This window comes from Pseudorca crassidens, chromosome 12, assembly GCF_039906515.1.
Source record: "Pseudorca crassidens isolate mPseCra1 chromosome 12, mPseCra1.hap1, whole genome shotgun sequence".
In the NCBI taxonomy this organism is placed as follows: Eukaryota; Metazoa; Chordata; class Mammalia; order Artiodactyla; family Delphinidae; genus Pseudorca; species Pseudorca crassidens.
Window position 1 is genome coordinate 24,043,465 of NC_090307.1, and position 17,491 is coordinate 24,060,955.

A 17,491-nucleotide genomic window follows, 5' to 3' on the forward strand; every position below is an offset into this window, starting at 1 on the left:
AGCGTAGAGATCGTTTCGTATAATCTCGCAGCAAATCTGTAAGATGGGGGTATCCTCTGTCATGTGGTTAAGGCTTACAAAGAGCCTGCTGATGGCTGAACCAGGACTCAGACAAGAGCCTTAGACCAAAAGCCTGGTGTTCTGTTCTTAGCACCATAATATGCCGACGCTTGTCAAGGGTTTTAGCGTTGGGATGTGCATTGCGGAGGAGTTCAGCTAAGGAGTTTGGACTTGATTCGGTAAGCGATGAGTAGTTAACTTTTTTTGAGCGGGGAGAGCATGATTAGAGCTGTGCTTTAGACATTTAATCTGGCAGGAATGTTAGGATGAATTAGAGACCTAGGACCCTAAGTCAAGGTGACCACCTAGAAGAGCATGAGCATGGTTGGGGATCAAAGTCATAAGAGACTGGACTGAGATAATCTGAGGGTCAGGAAGGCAACTCCCTTGCTTGAAGTCAGACAGCTAACCAGTGCACGTGAGGTTCAAAATCAAGTTTGTTTTTACTGCCCGTATTCTGGTCTTGTGTTCTCTAGTTGAGTTGGAAGCAAAGCTAATGTGGGTAGAACGGACTGAGGATGCTTTTGCACATCATCCCGTTACAAATAGTGTACAGATATGTAGTGTGCACCCAGCCACATAGTAGACTAAGAATGGGAGGAGGTAGGGTGTGCAGAAGTGCAGTAGAACTAAATAAAAATCATCAAGTTATAAAAATATTTTAAGTTGGTCTCAGTAAGGGAAGCTGTTGAACGGTCCTTGTTGGTCTAAGAAGAGTTGAATTTCCCTAACTTTAGTCTTATCGGCATCAGTTTGACTATCCACCATATTAGCTGGGAGTTAGCACTAATGGTCGTTGCCCAGACTCCCTCATGCCCAAGAGCCTCGAGTGTAAAGATTTGAAACACTTGGGGATGTTTATAAGCTCTGATAATAGTTTGGCCACATATATGCGTTTTCATCAAAACACCAAAGTTAGCTTCCATGTCCTGCCAGTGTTTTGTTTCCCTGCCTTTGATTCCCTCTTTTTGTGAGGTCCTGACACTTTGTTGTCACGTGAAGTAGCCCTGCCTTTTTGCCTTTCTGGCCACTTACACTTGGAATAGGCTGCTTGGCCCTCAAAGTTTTCTGCCTCTTGTGTGGGTCATTCTCTTTCCTGAGCAGTATGTGACTTTTCAGTCATTTCCCAGTGATGTGCAGGGCAATGCCTATCTTGACACAGCAAGTGAAAAGTGACAGGTGTCACTGGTCTGTGCCACCTTTTTTTTTTTTTTTTTTTTGCGGTACGCGGACCTCTCACTGTTGTGGCCTCTCCCGTTGCGGAGCACAGGCTCCGGATGCGCAGGCTCAACGGCCATGGCTCACGGGCCCAGCCGCTCCGCGGCATGTGGGATCTTCCCGGACCGGGGCACGAACCCACGTCCCCTGCATTGGCAGGCGGTCTCTCAACCACTGCGCCACCAGGGAAGCCTGCCACCTTTTTTGTGCCAGATGTAGTATGTTATCTGGGTCTCTTCGCAGTTCAGTTCCCTCTGTGTGCTGTGTTGCCGCAGGGAGCCTGGCAGCACTCACGACCCCCAGCCCCCCACCAATCTGATTAATTCTCTCCTGGCATCCACATATTGCTCCCAGGGATCCTTATTAAGTTATTTGGACAGTATATACCTCCCCATTCGATGTGGTTCTCTGTGGAGGACTAAGTCTTAGACACAACCTGTGCTCATCCTTTTTAGGTTAAACATACAGACTTTGAGCAAAACTCCAAACGTTTGGGTATGGCTCCTGCAATTTAGTTCTCCTTGTTGCAGATTCAGGTAGTTTTAAAGGTGGCATCAAACTTGGTTCTCTTTCATAGGTCTAAAGCCCAGGTTGTTAGACACCTAGTCCCTTGGGATGGTTGTGCTTCTGAGCAGTTCTCTAAGGAGTTGATTTTGATGGTGTTGAGAAGAGGAAGGGTGACACCTGTCCTGGTCCCCAGGGTCCAGTGGATGTCATATGAAATTTAAACAACAGATGAGAATGGGAACTGTGAGCATCCACAGGCTTCCTTAGAGGCCCCCTTTCAGTATGAAGATTTCACAGAACCAAGGAGAGGAGAAACACTCTCACGACAGTGGTATCCTGGAAGTACAAGGGCTCTCCGGAAGCCACTTCTTGTTCCATCCTCCAGATACTAGGTGAGATTCTAGGTAGCTTTTCAGGTAATTGGTTGTATAGCCAGTTTGAAAGATGAGGTTTTTTCAGCTTCATCTTCTCAATAGCATCTACTCGCCATCTGTATTCACTCAAGTCCCTCCCCACTTAGTGATGGTGTGTGAGCTGAGACTGCTCAGCTCTTCGCTGACCTTGAAGAGCAGCTGAAGGTTAAGGTTTCTTCAGCCCGGCTACCACACCTGACTCTCCCCCGGGGCCCCCCTTTCAAGCCGGTTTTTGTCTGTCTTTCTAGTTCCCCTCTAGTTAACATCAGTGTCATCACACCACTTTTTCAGCTTCTCAGCTGTTGGCCCAGAAGCAGGGCCAACATTCATTCACCTGTGCTGATCAGGTACAATCTACCTGTGCTGATAATTGCCAAGGTGGGGCAGGCCGTTCTTTCTGTAGCCAGCCCTGCCCAGGAAGCCACAGGAGCTGGTGTTAGGAGTACTGGGCTGGTGCCAGGAGACCTGTGTTCTAAACCTGACTTCACACTCCTCGGTTTCTTCACCTGGAAAGGAAGAGGGCTGGTTGATCCCTAAGTTGGCTTCTCCTCCAACGTAATATTTTATCTCGGGTGTATTCTCTATGCCAGGCACTGTTAAAGGTACTGCAGTTTGAAAGCAAAGTGCCTGCCCTCCTCCTGGCAGTGGATTTGTGGCTGAAGGTAGATGGCTGAGCATAGCTCTTACAAGCAATTCGTTCCCCAGACTCGTGGCGCAGATGTTTGTTCTTACTCCCTGCTTGAACATCCATGTTCCTTGGAGACCAGATAGGCTGCGTTTTCCATTACTTGTCTGTCTCATATCTGTCTCAAAGGGATACATACAGATACATTTTATCTGATGTAGAGTATCTGCTCTCTGCCTCCCATGTAGTCTGGTTGAACTCCCTCTTATTGCAATCCATAGCTGTTTATCTAATTTCTGGGAAGCTTGAGGCAAGATTAGCCTGGTGGCTAGTAGCATGCCCTTTGTGGTAGATCTACATGAATAAAAATGTTCAGAACTGTGTCTGCTGGCATGCTAGGCTCAAATACAAGAGGAGAAGAAAAGAACCTTGCTCTTGAAGAAAGTGGCACAAGATGAGCATGTAACAGAAAGGCGAGATTATGTAACTGAAAGTGTATATTTCTGTAAGTTCTCAGGGGATGTCTTTGGAAGGGAGTGGTCTATGGGGTACTGCCTCCAGAGAGAACTTGGGAGAGTGACCCGACGGCTACATCCCCATTCCCTCAGGTCATAAAATAGGATTTGTAAGCCCTTCTCAGAGCTTCTTTCTCCCACTTTCAGCTTGTGCAAGCAAGCGTGTGAAGGAAGGTGGGCTGTTTTTACGCTGCCCCTCACATTTACTCCTAAATGAGGGAGGGGTGCTCCTGGTTGGGTTCGGGCCCTTGTCAACAGTGTCACTGGAAGGCGACAGTGTCATTGGAAGGCGACCATGCCCTTCCACGGCCAGCGACTGACCAAGGCTTCTTCCTTTGCAGAGACGAGAAGAACCAGTCCATCATAGTCAGCGGGGAGTCTGGAGCCGGCAAGACCGTGTCGGCCAAGTACGCCATGCGCTATTTCGCCACGGTTAGTGGCTCGGCCAGTGACACCAACATCGAAGAGAAGGTCCTGGCGTCCAGTCCCATCATGGAGGTAAAGCCATCCAAATGTCCTTGGCCTTCTTGTCTGGAGTCCCTTCTGCTGGCATTAAGACTGCTTGAGTGTCCAGCCTTGCGTGGCGGATCACAGAGTTCTTGGAAGCCACTCACACAGTCAGCATTCATGCCTCTCCCCGAGAACCCATTGTCCACTGCTGAGGGGAGAATTTCAAAGGTGCCCCTAAAACCACAGATCTGGGAATATTCTGACCTGGTAGCCCAGGTCCCCAGTATTGGATACAGCGGCCTCTTCATGTTTTCCTTGTTCCTTGACTCTGCTGAATACTGTTGTGACAGTCCTCCCCCATCTACCGCCGTCTCTGCTGTGTTCCTCCCCACTGCTGCCATCCTGTGTCAGCTAATCAGTGTCCCACCAAAACCATTTGATGCTCTGAAGGTCCGCTGAGTCGGGAGGGCCGTCTTCATGGCGGTGAGGAGGCCTAGCTAAAAGATTCCCCTTTTTCCCAAAAGATATTTGGACGTTTTCTCTTTTGCGGGGAGATGGAGTCCAAAGCTATGTGACTCTTTTGGGGGGAGATAGAGTCCAAAGCTACGTGACGACACAGAATCTGTTGAGATCCTCAGAAAACGTTACCTTTGTTGGCATGGACAGGTCTTGCCTGTCTCTTCACCACCCCGACCTCCCGGCTGGGTGGCCTCAGAGCGGCCGATGCAAGTGCAGGGCCAGAGATATTTCCAAAACCTTGGGTCTAGCTATAGTAGACCATGTTAGAGGGTCAGAACTCCATCTCTCTTTTTCTTCCGCTCCTTGTAAATGCTTCATTCTCATGGAGTTGAGCTCAATGGCTGCACAGTCCCTGGGCCAGCTTTGATTTCCTGCTTTTGAAGCTGAGGCTCCTCATTACTGTCTGGGCTGCAGTCTGGTAGGAGTTGGCCCTTCTGCCAGCCCCGAACAGCTCCCTTGTTTTAGGAAGAAGAAATTCAGTTGAGGCCAAAAGCTGCCAGAACAGCATCAGGTTTCTCTGCACAGCCGTGAGCCCCGCCGAGTAAGACACAAAGCACCGGTGTGGTTGGTCCTTCAGATCATTTGGGGGCTGGGGGAACAAGAACCTGCCTGGACCTTCCCAGGTCCCCTCTCTCTCCCTCTTCCTTTACCAAGTGCAGGAGTAAATTGAGTGTCAGTTCATGGGAGCTCGTTGATTATCCAGGCAAACTCTCCTGCCTACAGGGTTGCATTATCCAGAGAGGTTTTACTCTCTGCTGAGTAATCAGACACACTGTGTTCACTAAGAATTAGACAAAAGCAAGCTTGGGTATCTGTTCTTATATGAATTGGGAAGTGGTCAATGCAGTTGAAGGCATTTTTACCAAACAGATAAAAACAAACAAAAAAACACTTATATTAGATTACAGTTGTTCTTAAACTTAACTGTGCCTGGAGGCCTTGTGAAAGCAGGTAGCTGGGCACCACCCCCAGAGTTTCTGATTCAGAAGGGCCTGAGAATCTGCATTTCTCACAAGTTCCTAGGTGATCCTGATGCTGCGGATCTGGGTCCCACACCTGTTTGAGAACCATTTGTTGAATAAATATTTTAAAAAATAGGAAGGAGTCACTGGAAAATATGGAAGAAAAGGGAATAATCCCCCATGATCCTACAGCCTGCTAATAATTGTTCCATATTTTGGTATATTTCCTTCCAGCTTTTTCACTGAAGATTATAGTATATGCCTTGTCCCCATATCATTAAGCTTTTTACAAACTTATTGGCTGCAAACATACATTAATAGATGGTTTTACCGTAATTTAACTTCCTTTTGTCAGACATTTAGTTGGTAGCCTCTTTGCTCATAGCATTTATTCTAAGCCCCAAGGTGGCGGCCTGGCCATGGCCTGGATTCAGGAGACGATCATGGACTTGAGTCCACACCCCCCTTGGGCCGTCTACTGCACTTAAATGGAGGCAGCTAAGACAGCACTCTGCGATTAGCATCACGTTTCATCTTAGGTGGGAGTGAGACCAGGATTTCAGCTTTTCCTTTGCCTCTGAGTTTCAAAATTCAGTTCATCTTTTAGGTAGCAAAATTGCAAAGACACAGAGTGCCTCTTCTTTTGGAGGTAAAGTATGTACTTATTCTGGACAAAACAGGGAAGGGAAGAAACCTGTTTGCTCTCTGGTGACTGAACACAGTTCTTGTTAGACAAGATAGGAATTTAGTGAAGACAGATCACCACATTAAGCAGGTACAAGACACAAGGGGAATTAATTTTTTTAATTTTATTGTTTTGTTGTAATAAAACATACGTAATATAAAATTTATCACCTTAACCACTTTAAGTGTGCCGTCGAGTGGTATTAAGTACGTTCACAATGTTGTGCAACCATCACCACCATCCATTTCCGGAAGTTTTTTTAATCATCCAAACAGAAACTCTGTACCCATTCAGCAGTAACGTCCTATTCTCCCCTCTACTCAGCCTCTGGTAACCTCTATCCTAATTTCTGTCCCTGTGAATTTGCCTCTTTGGTGTCTCTCATACAAGTGGAATCATACGACATCAGTCCTCTTGTGTCAGGCTGATTTCGCTTAGCATAATGTTTCCAAGGTTCATCCGTGTTGTAGCACGCATCAGTACTTTGTGTGTTTTTTAATGGCTGCATAACATTTTGTTGCTTGTATGCACCACGTTTTGTTTATCCATTCCTGCGCTGAGAGTTGGGTTGTGTCCACCTTTTGGCCAGTGTGAGTAATGCTGCTGTGAACATTGGCGGGCACCTGTTTGGGTCACTGCTTTGGGAATGTTTTTCAAATGACCGTGATCTGAAATGATCTAATGTTTTCAGTATCTGTTATAGCTTGAGTAGGCTGGTGGACTGCTGGGGAGGCATGGAAGAAGTGTGAGAGCAACAGGCACACCCCTAGAGAAGGAGGAGTGTGTACATGAACCAGCCTATTCTTGCATGATGTCATGTAAACAAATGCTACAGTGGTTTGAGCTCAAAACATTAAATTTCTAAAGTTGTGCAAATTGGTACTTTGGAAATTATGTGGGTAAGTCCAGAGGGTTCATTCTGTCAAATACAGAGTTTTGTTATCATAGAGACTATCCGTTGAGCTGTTATTGAGTGTTACATTTGAGAGAAACACTGGACGTGAACATGGGAAGGAAGAATTATTGCCAGCAAGAATTCTAGGTGGAATTAGAGTGTTGCCAAGCAGAGAAAGAGCAGCTTCTGCTCTGCCCAAAGCCAACTTTTCACAAGTTCAGAGTCTTACTTGGGCCCTTGTGTCAGGAAGCCCAGTCAGCTTTGTGGCTCCTCAGAGGGTTACAACCAGTGCAAGTCATGTTTTAATCAGGGCACAGCTGATTACTGATGACTCCAGTCCTGTCCCGGGGAAGGTTGGCACCTCCCAGCGAAGCAATCAGTTATGGTCACGTCATCACCTCATTATTTCTCCAGGCCAGCAGCTGCAGATGCCTCCTAGGGAGTCGGAGAGTTGAGGGCCGTCTGAGGAGGCGGAATTCCCAGTGGGCTGCGCTAAGTGGCAGTTGTGTGAATTGAAGGTGACTTGAGGGTGGATTGGGGTTGGCTGGGGTGGATTGGGATGATTTATCGTCAGCGCCAGAGCTCTCTGGCCCCATTCTGTTCAAGAGCTTGTCAGCATCCTGGGAGTGATTTGTTCACAAGTCTGCACTGATTAAAAAGGTATTGCTAGTCAAGAGACTGATAGAGCAGGGACAGAACCCAGGCCCAGCCCAGAGGGGTCACGTGGCTTCTTGGGCTGACTGGAGTGTGCAGGCATACAACTCTAGGAGCCCCAGAGACTCCCCCCAACCTGGGAGAAAGAAAGGGGGCTAGGGGTACAGTGAGCAAAATTGACAGAAACTAAGACCAGTTACTATGTAATTTTCGGGGTGTGACTTTTTTTTTTTAAGCTGAAGAAGCAAGTAGGCCTACAACTATTAACCTACTCATACAAGAATCTGCCCCCAACATACCTTACCTTCTTCTCTTGCTTTCTCTCATGTTTCAACACACTCTAGCCATTCCTCACTTGTTGGAGCTCTCACATACCCCTGTCCCTTTGCCTACACTATGTTTATAAATAAAATTCCTTTTCCTTCCCCACTGGTAAAATTCTACTCACCCTTTAAGATCCACTTCATCTTACACTTCTTAAAGCGTTTCCTGTTCTGCCAGCATTGGCGAATTTCTCCCTTCTCTGTTTCCACACTGGTTGATATGCATCTCGGTACTGTATAATCCCAATCATATTGAAATGATTTGTTCTAGTCCATTTTTACTTTGCTACATATTTGTACATGTATAAACCAGAGAAAAGGTAGTTCTTTTATATCACATACAAATGGTATCATATTCTGTTAACCACTTTGCAACTTGCTTTTCACTGATTGTTTTTTTATTTATCCATGCATCATGCTCTAGTTTAGTTTAACAGCTTTTCAGCATCCCATTTATGAATATTCCACATTTTATTTATCTCTTCCTCCTACCGGTAGACATTTAGATTGTATTTTTCATTATTAAATACAGCCTGCATTAAACATTCTTTTGCACACCTACTTGTACACTTGTGTGAGTTTCTCTAGGTAATACCTAGAAGTACAGTTGCTGGATTGTTAGGTCCATACATGTTCAATTTTACTAGATATGCCAAATTCTTCTTAAGGATGGCTGTTGCAGTTTACATTTACATCACAGCAGTGTATGAGAGTTCCTTTTTCCTCACATCCTCATCATTATTTCATAGTATCAAAGTTATTGCCACTCTGGACTGTCATTTTTGTCTACATTTCTCTGATTTCCACTGAGGTTGGGTATCTTATGTTTATTGGTCATGTGAGTTTCTTCCATGCATTCCCTGCATACATCATTTGTTCATTTTCCAAATTTTAACTATTTGTATCATAACTGTGTCTTTTGTTGGACTGTGGACTCAGAGTCAAAGCCTTGGTTTTTATCATCTATAACAACTGGATTTGTTTTCCTCATGCGTCAAAATGTTTTCTAAGTCAATAAGCAACAACAACAAAAAACCTAGCAAGGGATTAAAAGATAAAGAACAACGTGCAGGTCCTTCACACACGTGTAGAAGTTGGAAGTTCTTCATGCCCAGAGTGGAGTTTATGGGTTTGGTAGTAATATACAAGCAACCCCTTCCCTTTGTGGGTACCGTTATATACTTTCAAAGTACTTGTAGATCCGTTACATCACTTCTTAACGCAGCCCAGTGAGGTAAGGAGGGTAGACCTTTTGGCAGTGGTCTTTAGAATGTTGACAAGCTTCCCCTAAGCTACCACAAGGAGTGATCTCAGATATGGTAACGGTTCTTGTTGCCATTTTAGAAATGACAGAATTTGAACTTTTGGAATCGAGATTTTTTTGTTTGAAACTAGATAATCCTTTAGAATTTTACACAAACTGGCCTTTGCTGGTTGCACCGTCCTGATGTTGTTAACGTGTTCCTTTGGCCTCTGTGCATCCTTTGAAAGGGTAGTAAAATTCAGAGGCTTGATTAGATTTAGGTTGGTTTGTTTGCTTGTTTGTTCTTAAAATCCAAGAACCCTTTATTGGTGGTGGTATGTATTCCCGTCAAGACGCACAGAATATTTAGGTGTCTTTTGGTGACGTCAGCAGCCATAGCTTATGCCTAGATCTATTAATTCATCAGGAGTTACAAAATGGTGACGTTCTCATTCTATTTTTCCTCTTGCATTTTTCAGCTGGAATAAGTTTAGGAAGAGAAACTTCTCCTGGCCAGCTAGTTACGCTGATAGAGTTTACACAGGGAGGTTAGGATGGATGTCTGATTCCTTATCTACTGGTTGTCAGAGTAATGAGTTGGTTCCCTGCCACCCTCTGAAAGGCTTTTCTCCCCTTTCTTATGAAAAGGTAAAAGCGAGGATTCATGTCTTTGTCTTTATCCTTTGATTTGACCTGGCTCTTTGAGATGTAAGAAGTTACCCACATGGGCGGCAGCTCCTGTCTGGTGGTGAGTAGTTTGGAGAGCTGGAAAAGGACTGCGAAACCAAGGGGAATGAACACAGACTCCGGACTCAGTTGTATCTGAATTTATATCTTGGTGTTGGCGCTTCCCAGCCGAGTGACCCTGGGCACACTGCTTACCCTTTCTGAGCCTCAGTTTCCCCGTAGGTATGAGGAAACTTGATAATGCCTCTCCCCTGGGATTCTTGTCTGGATTCGGGGAAACTAACGGGATCCCAGCCCAGGACCTAGCTTGTGATGGAGGCCTGGGAAACCATCATTTTTACCTGCATTTTAGGGAATACAGCACTCCTTGCCACTTTTCAAACAGAATAGGCTCCCTGAAGTCTGACAGTGGCTTGTCACATGGTGCCTTGAAGGATCAGGGCCCCCTCGGAAGTGGGTGCGGTGAAGCCTCTGCTGAGACGTTGAGGTTGGTGGATGCAGAGGGGCGTGAGTGATGACATAAACTCCTCGGATTAGTCATCTCTTGACGGTCGTTTCAGCTTGGCCAGGCTCCAGCCTCGCCCTGACCTTAGGGGCATGTTCCATGCTCCATGGTTCCCTTCAGAGCAACGCAGGGTACTGAGGTTACGCTTTCCCCACTTTCCTGCAGAGGTACACGCTGTATATGTGAGGTGTAGGTTGCTGTATACACTTTAAACCCTAAAAGAAAAAATATGTATTCATGACCCTAACATGAGATTTTAGGGACCTAAAGAGGCAAGTGACCTTCGAGGACAAGGACTTAAAATTCTTATTTCACAGGAAAGAAAACCAAAACCCAAGTTCATCTATGCTTCCATTCACTCAGATGTTTTGAATACCTGCTGTGTGCTAGGCACTGGGGTGAGTGCGGGAGGTCCCATGGGGAAGCACACGTGCGGACCCCGCTCTCACGGAGCCAGGGTGGTGTCTCGTGGAGATGGGGGTTAGGGAAACAAGGGGACGTGCAGAGTGAGGCCTGGGAGAGCACGTGGCGAGGGAGGTCCCCTCGCTTATGAGGCCAGGGTAGGCCTTCCTGAAGAAGCCACATTTGAGCTGAGACCAGAAAGAAGAGGTGGAGGGAGCATGGGCAGAGAGTGTTCCCAGCAGAGGGAACCATGTCTGTGAAACTTGGGGGGTGGGGGAGGAGGCAGAGAGAACACAGGTCTTTTGAGAAAGAAAAGCAAGTTCAGGATCATAAGAGGCTGGAGACAGAGGGCAAGAGTGATGAGAAGCCAGGCTGGGCTGGGTCCCTCAGGGCCTCCGAAATCGTGATCTGCTTTTAGCCTCTTTGTGCCTCAAATTTCCTGGACAGCTGAAAAGTTACAGTGGATATTTTTCAAGTGTTGTAACCACCTAAAAAGTAAACCTGTGAAAGGGGTTTCCGTGTTAGTGTGTTCATTAGCAACCCGTCGGCAGTGTGAAGCTTTATAGAAAGGGAGTAATCACACAGTGAGGCCAGTCACTTGGCCACTTGTCTTTTAGATTATCGTCTCGTGTTTTGAACTGTGTCCCTGCTGCCTTGTAAGAAATAGTACCAAGAGGTTGATGGCTCCCTGATATGTCCTAGTGATGATGTGTGTGTTGGGGGGAGGGGGGCGTTTGACATTTGGTCTCTTTCTAGGAAGTACCATTTAACAGTTGGGAATGACATTTGACATTTGATCAGTGGAGACCTGATCGAAGTGGATTAAGCCCCAGAAGATTCATTTTTCTCACAGAAAGTCTAGAGCTCTTGGGTGCTGGCATTGATTTAGTGGCTCGAGGAGGTCAGAGCAGTGGTTTCTGTGATTCTCTAGACCTTTCCCTCATGGTCCCAAGGTGACTGCTGCAGCTGTAGTCATCACATGCACATTCCAGGTAGGAATAGGAAGAAGAGAGGAAGGTCAGTGGGGTGCACCTTCCAGCTGTTTAGTCCCCTTTAGAGGGACCATCAGTCAACTCATCACTCTCATTGGCCATCGTTAGGAGTAAGGGAAGCAGGAAAATGAAGTTGTTTTGTTTTCTTTTAGCTCGACCCATTGTCATCCTAATAGTAGAGAGGTTCTAGAAGGAAGGAAGAGGGAGGGAATAGAGGTGCCGCCATGAGCATACAGTCCTGAAATTTAAGAAAACCCGCCATGTTGTGCACACTTTCTGTTTGTTTTTTCTGCACAGGCCATTGGGAATGCTAAAACCACTCGCAATGACAACAGTAGCCGTTTCGGAAAGTACATTCAGATTGGCTTTGACAAGAGGTACCGCATCATTGGGGCCAACATGAGGACCTACCTTTTGGAGAAGTCCAGAGTGGTCTTTCAGGTGAGCCCTGTGACTGGACCTTCTTGTATTTTTTCCCATGGATTTTTACTCGCTCCATGTTCTGCTCCCTATGCCCAAAGAACATCTCCTTGCTTGAACCTGGATTTGGATAGACTTGTTCTTTTGGTTTTCTTTTTTTTTCCATTAAGAAGTATTCATTTATAGGCATCAGACCTGAAAAATTTTTACTCAGTATTGATATGTTTCAGTGAGCATTGTTTTTATTTTTTTATTTTTTTTATTTTTAAATAAATAAATACCATGCATATACCATGCAAGCACAATATTTATCTATCTATTTATTAATTTATTTATTGGCTGTGCTGGGTCTTTGTTGCGGCACGTAGGCTTCTCTAGTTGTGGCCTGCGGGTTCAGTAGTTGAGGTGTGTGGGCTTAGTTGCCCTGAGGCATGTGGGATCTTAGTTCACTCCCTGACTAGGGAGTGAACCCACGTCCCCTGCATTAAAAGGTGGATTCTTAACCACTGGATCACCAGGGAAGTCCCAGGGCATTGATTTTAGATTCAGTCAACAAACATATATTGTTTGTTATGTGCTAGCCCTGTGCTAGTCACCAGAGATACAGTGAAGAATAAGACTGTTGTGTTCTTTGTGGACTTCGGAGTCTTGTGATCAGGGGAATGTCATGTAGGGTCTGTGGATTTCAACTTTCACCAGGAATCTTATTTGGTAAGTTATATTAAAAAAACAAAAAACCTACTTGACCACTTACTTCATTTCCTTTTCAAATAAATGGAGTTCTCGCTTCTCATGTGACTCAGTTCTTCTTTGCTCGCCTTTTGTTCCCTCCTTCCCAACTACTCTTTGGCCTCTTGGTGACCCTCTTCCTCCTCCACCCTGGCCTTCGGTGGTGGTCGTTGCAGTTCACAACCCCCAGAGCGGTTCTCTCCACCTCCCAGGTTCGGTTGGACTACCCCACATCCTTCATTTCACTGCATCAGAGCAAGCAGCCTGCTGTGCTGGCCACGGCTCTGGCCAGCCTCCCTGTGGGCTTTCCTCTTCCTTGCTGCCCTTGCTCAGGCCTCCTGAAGCCCCCGTCCCACCCACCACCACCATGACCACTCCGCCAGTTTAAGGCAGGTCTGGCCCCATTGTCCCCTGGAAATCCTGTCTCAGTCGTGGACCTTTCCTGACCACCCCAGCCTGACATGATGGGCAAGGGCATAGCTTTTACTTAGTTCCAAGCCTCCCAGAGGAGAAAGGGAGCTGCAGCAGGGAAGTGACGGTCAGCCCACCATGAGCCAGGCAGCTCGGTTATCTGAACAAGAGCTGATCCGCCAAGACGTCACTTGTGGGGTAGCAGTGATGCCCTATAGAGGAGGAAAAAGAAACCCCTGTGTTCTGCATAAATCAAGAGGTAAAAGTCCTCTGGTTGGCAGAAGGCCCCGTAACGGTGAATGCAAAACCTGGAGGTGGGAATTGAAGGCGGCAGAGGCGTGGAGGAAAAGCCTTGACCTCTGTCACCCTGGAATTAGAAAGGGCGAGGGGACAATCTTTGGGGTCCCTGCCCCTAACACTGCTTAACTGTTTTCCTCCTCCAGGCAGATGATGAGAGGAATTACCACATCTTTTACCAGCTCTGTGCGGCTGCCAATCTTCCGGAATTTAAAGAGCTCGCACTAAGTAAGTAAACGGGCTGCGTGCCCATTCTGGAGCTGGGCTGCTGCTGCCGCAGGTGGCGCATCTGGGGGCTCTGAGGGAGAAGGTGTGCGCGGCTCGGTGACCTCTGTCGCGGGTTCTTAGCTCTGCCTCACCTGTGGGCACAGTCCCACCCCTCTGTGAGTTTCATGCCCACAGGACATGAGAGGATAAGAGGCTGGGGGTGGAACAGTGTTTTGCAGAGCACAGGTGAATTGACATGCATTATTGTTTTGAAAAATATGTTTTCATTCTAGACGCCCTGAGAAATGTGTCTCAACCACGAGGATCTGGAGGTTTAGCTAGTGCGCATCACTTAATTGTGGTCGACGTGTTTTAAGTCATATTTAAGGACTGAGACAAAGAAAAAGAAGGAAGGGGGTGAGGATAAAGCAGGGGTAATGTGGGGTTGGCTCAAGGGGCATGTTGATAATCCTGGGAGGCCCCACAGAAGGTGAGAGAGGAACTTAAAGAGTTTAACTGGACCGCTGAGCCTCAGCTGGGCAGGAGTGCTCCAGTTCCTTGCAAGCAGGCGGGCAGCTTGCCCACATCCACCCTGCAGCCTGGAGGCCAGAGCGGAGCAGCCAGAGTGGGGTGCCAGGGGCATGCGTCAGCTTTTTGCTGCCATCAGGTAGGAAGACAGCCTTTCAGTGGGTCCCAGTCACCCTCCGTTTCTGTTATTGTTGTCTGCTAAGGTGCCTGGAGACTGTTGACTTGGAGCTAGTGGAGTTGAGAGCCAGGACAGAGCAAGAAGGACGAGCAGGCTTTAGTTCCTGACACCGTAGCGTAGTAGCCCCGCCCCTTGGGCCTGGAGCCTTCCCCATTCTCTGTGCGCAGCCCTATCTTGGAATATTGACTGAGTCCTGCTGCTGAGTCCTCCAAGCCACCTGCTGGTGGGTGCGTGTGGTGAGGGCACGCCTCGGGGCCGTGCAGCTCCCGTCTCTGGCCTGTCATCTGTATTTTGGGGAGGTGTGGGTAGGTCCAGTACTAGCAGATGGCGTACAGAGCTGGGTGTCTAGACAGAGGTTAGTTGGCTTTTGTGCAACTGTAAGAGAAGTAGACTTCTGAGGCTTTACTGTCCCAGAGCCAAATCCTCACCATCTTAAGGACCCATCACCAGATCCAGCTCTGCCCACTCCAGCCTGTGCTCCCAGTAGGTAAAATACATCAGGTGGTTCAAACCTTGGTCTGCCCTCCTCACTGTCCGCTTGACTTGCATATGGAGTCTGGCAGCACTCAGTGCCTGTGCCATGCAGCTTAGTACTGGCTCCTCCGTTCATTCATTAAGCCTCATGCAGGCCAATTAGGCCCTGGGGATGTCGTGTTGACCCAGATGTGCGTCCTGCCCTTGCTTCGCTTACAGTTACAGTACGGAGTGAGAAGGCTGTGCTGAGGCGAAGCGCTGTTGTGGTGGGTCAGAAGCTGCTCAGGGAAGTCGTGTTAAATGGGGTCCCAAAGGAGGAAGCCTGGGATGGTACACGTTAGGCTGGTTTTGTGCTGTCCTCCAGCTGTTCCGTGCTCGCAGGTCTGATTCTCCCCAGTGAAGTCGTAAACTCCTCGGACAAGGAGCGAATGTTACAAGCCTTGTTTGATGGGCACTGCCCTGAGCTGGCAGCTTGGGGCTCTCGTGCTGGCTTACAGTCCCAAGGGACCAGGAAGGCAGGCCACGTTAAGGGCCACTGCCATCCTCCCCGCTCCTTCCACAGGCCCAGCTGGACTTCTCAGGGCCAACCTGCGGGAGTTGAAAACTTTTTTCTTAGGGTCAGTTTTATAGAAAATGAACGAATGCTGGTAAGATCCATCTGGCTGTATTTGGACTATTTTATCCCAAATGTAACTTTCAGGTAATAGGAAAGAAATCCTCCTCCCCACTCCCCCACTTACAGGAGTGCATTGAGGAGAAAAATGACTTTTCCTTACTCCGTGTTTCAGCAAGGTGCAGGCTCCTTGGGCCCCTGGCTGGAGCCGTTGAAAACTACCCGATTGGATCCATTTCTTGCATTCTTACCTGCGTGTGCCCTCTGAGAGCATCTTGGAGTGAAGTGAAGAGCCTTTGATAAGCTCTCGTGCTCAGGCATGAGGCTGTCTTCTGCCTTGTGGGTGGATGGGCTGTGAGCCCTGAAGCTTGACATTTTTAGTTCCACAGATAACCCTGGTTGAATGGATGGAAACATCAAATAAATGAAGGACTAGCCAGCGACTTCTAGTGAATATTCAGACCTGCCTCCCCTCCTTCCCTCTTTTCTTCACCTAAACTGTGCTGTTCAAATGCACAGAAATCTCTGTAGGACCCCTTGGCCCTGCAGGAATTTTGTGCACTTGTCTTGAGAATGAAGTGGACAGATGTGCATACAGCCCCACTTGCCTCTGCCCTGTGGTTGGTGGTCTGTTGCATTAAAATGACCTCGGGCTGAGATTTAACAAAATAATACAGTGAATAGTGTGTTAGAGTGTGAATAAATGGTGGTAAAAAGAGGTGTAATGGACCATATTCCCTTAAATGCAGCCTTCACGTAATGAGGAATAAATCCTTTCTTCTTTTTCATTTCCGTAGCTGCATAGATACAGTTTTATAACCACCCTCTCTTGCCTTGCACAAGTCAGAGTACAGCCTCCCCAGGTGAAGTGCAAACCCTGGGCCGTGGCCCTGATGGTCCATTGCTCTAATCACTGGCTTCACGACCCTTCTGTACACTAGTCTGATCCAGTGAGCCAGTTAACAGGGGATTTTGTGATGTATATCTCCTTGGGAATTCTAAGTAAAGAGAGAGACCCAAACTGGAGGACAAGAGACCCCTCTCTGGGATGGGATGATTGGCTTCATGGGCCTAAAAGGAGAGCTGAGATCCAGGCAGGCAAAGCAAATAGGGGAAGAGTGACTGCACCCTGTTGGGATGTCTGTCTGATTAAGAGGGTCTGGGAGTGACGTTAACAGAGGTGATTGTAGCCTTAAAGCAGATGGAAAGGAGATGATTATTTTGATTGGATTCATATCATTCAGTAGAGAATGCTGTGATTGGCTGGGGTGGCCCCTGCAGTGATGAACCCGAGCAGGAAGAAGTTACTCTGCTGGGCATGTGCGTTTGGGAACTCAAAGCAGGGAAGGGTGGGGAGGTCTGTTTCACTCAGAACATCAGGCATTGGGGCCCTGGCCTTTGACAATGAAAGGTCTTTGATGCTGAAAATGCCTCCTTCCCTCCAATATGAAAGCTGTGTTCTTTTTGGAGTCTCAGGTGACTCTAATGTATCAACTGATACTTTTGATTATGATGTAGGTTGTACTTATGGCTAAGTCATGGGATGTCATAGATAACCATCTCCTTAATTGGGTGATCAAGGAATGGGCTCACAGGCCTGGCCAAACCCTGGGTGAGCCTGGGAAACCCCTTAAAGCCCTATGGTGCTCAGTTTGCCTGTCTGAAAAATGGGAGTAAATACACACTTGGCCCTTCATATCTGCAGGTTCTGCATCTGTGGATTCAACCAACTGAAATTCGATCCATGGTTGTGGAGGGCTGACTGTACTATACCATTTTATACAAGAGACTTGAGCATCTGTGAATGTTGGTATCTGTTGGGGGGGGGGGTGTCCTAGACCCAACTCCCTGTGCATACAGAGGGACGACTGTATTCAGTCGTCTTCATGTGGACACAGTAAAAAATCATCAGATGAGGTGTTTTGAAGGGTGAGTGTAAAGGGGAAAAAAGAATTGATGCTTTTATTAAACGCTTGAAG

General features: G+C 47.2%; 1 protein-coding gene across 2 annotated transcripts in view; it reads left to right on the forward strand.

Annotated features, from left to right (window-relative positions):
- MYO5B (myosin VB) overlaps positions 1-17,491 on the forward strand; it is a 386,602-nt gene that overhangs the window by 215,424 nt on the left and 153,687 nt on the right. For both annotated transcript variants that reach the window (XM_067699124.1, XM_067699125.1), the window contains exons 5-7: positions 3,680-3,836; positions 11,953-12,096; positions 13,659-13,740. In XM_067699124.1, the coding sequence (XP_067555225.1) occupies positions 3,680-3,836; positions 11,953-12,096; positions 13,659-13,740 (383 nt within the window). The remainder of the gene's footprint in view (positions 1-3,679; positions 3,837-11,952; positions 12,097-13,658; positions 13,741-17,491) is intronic.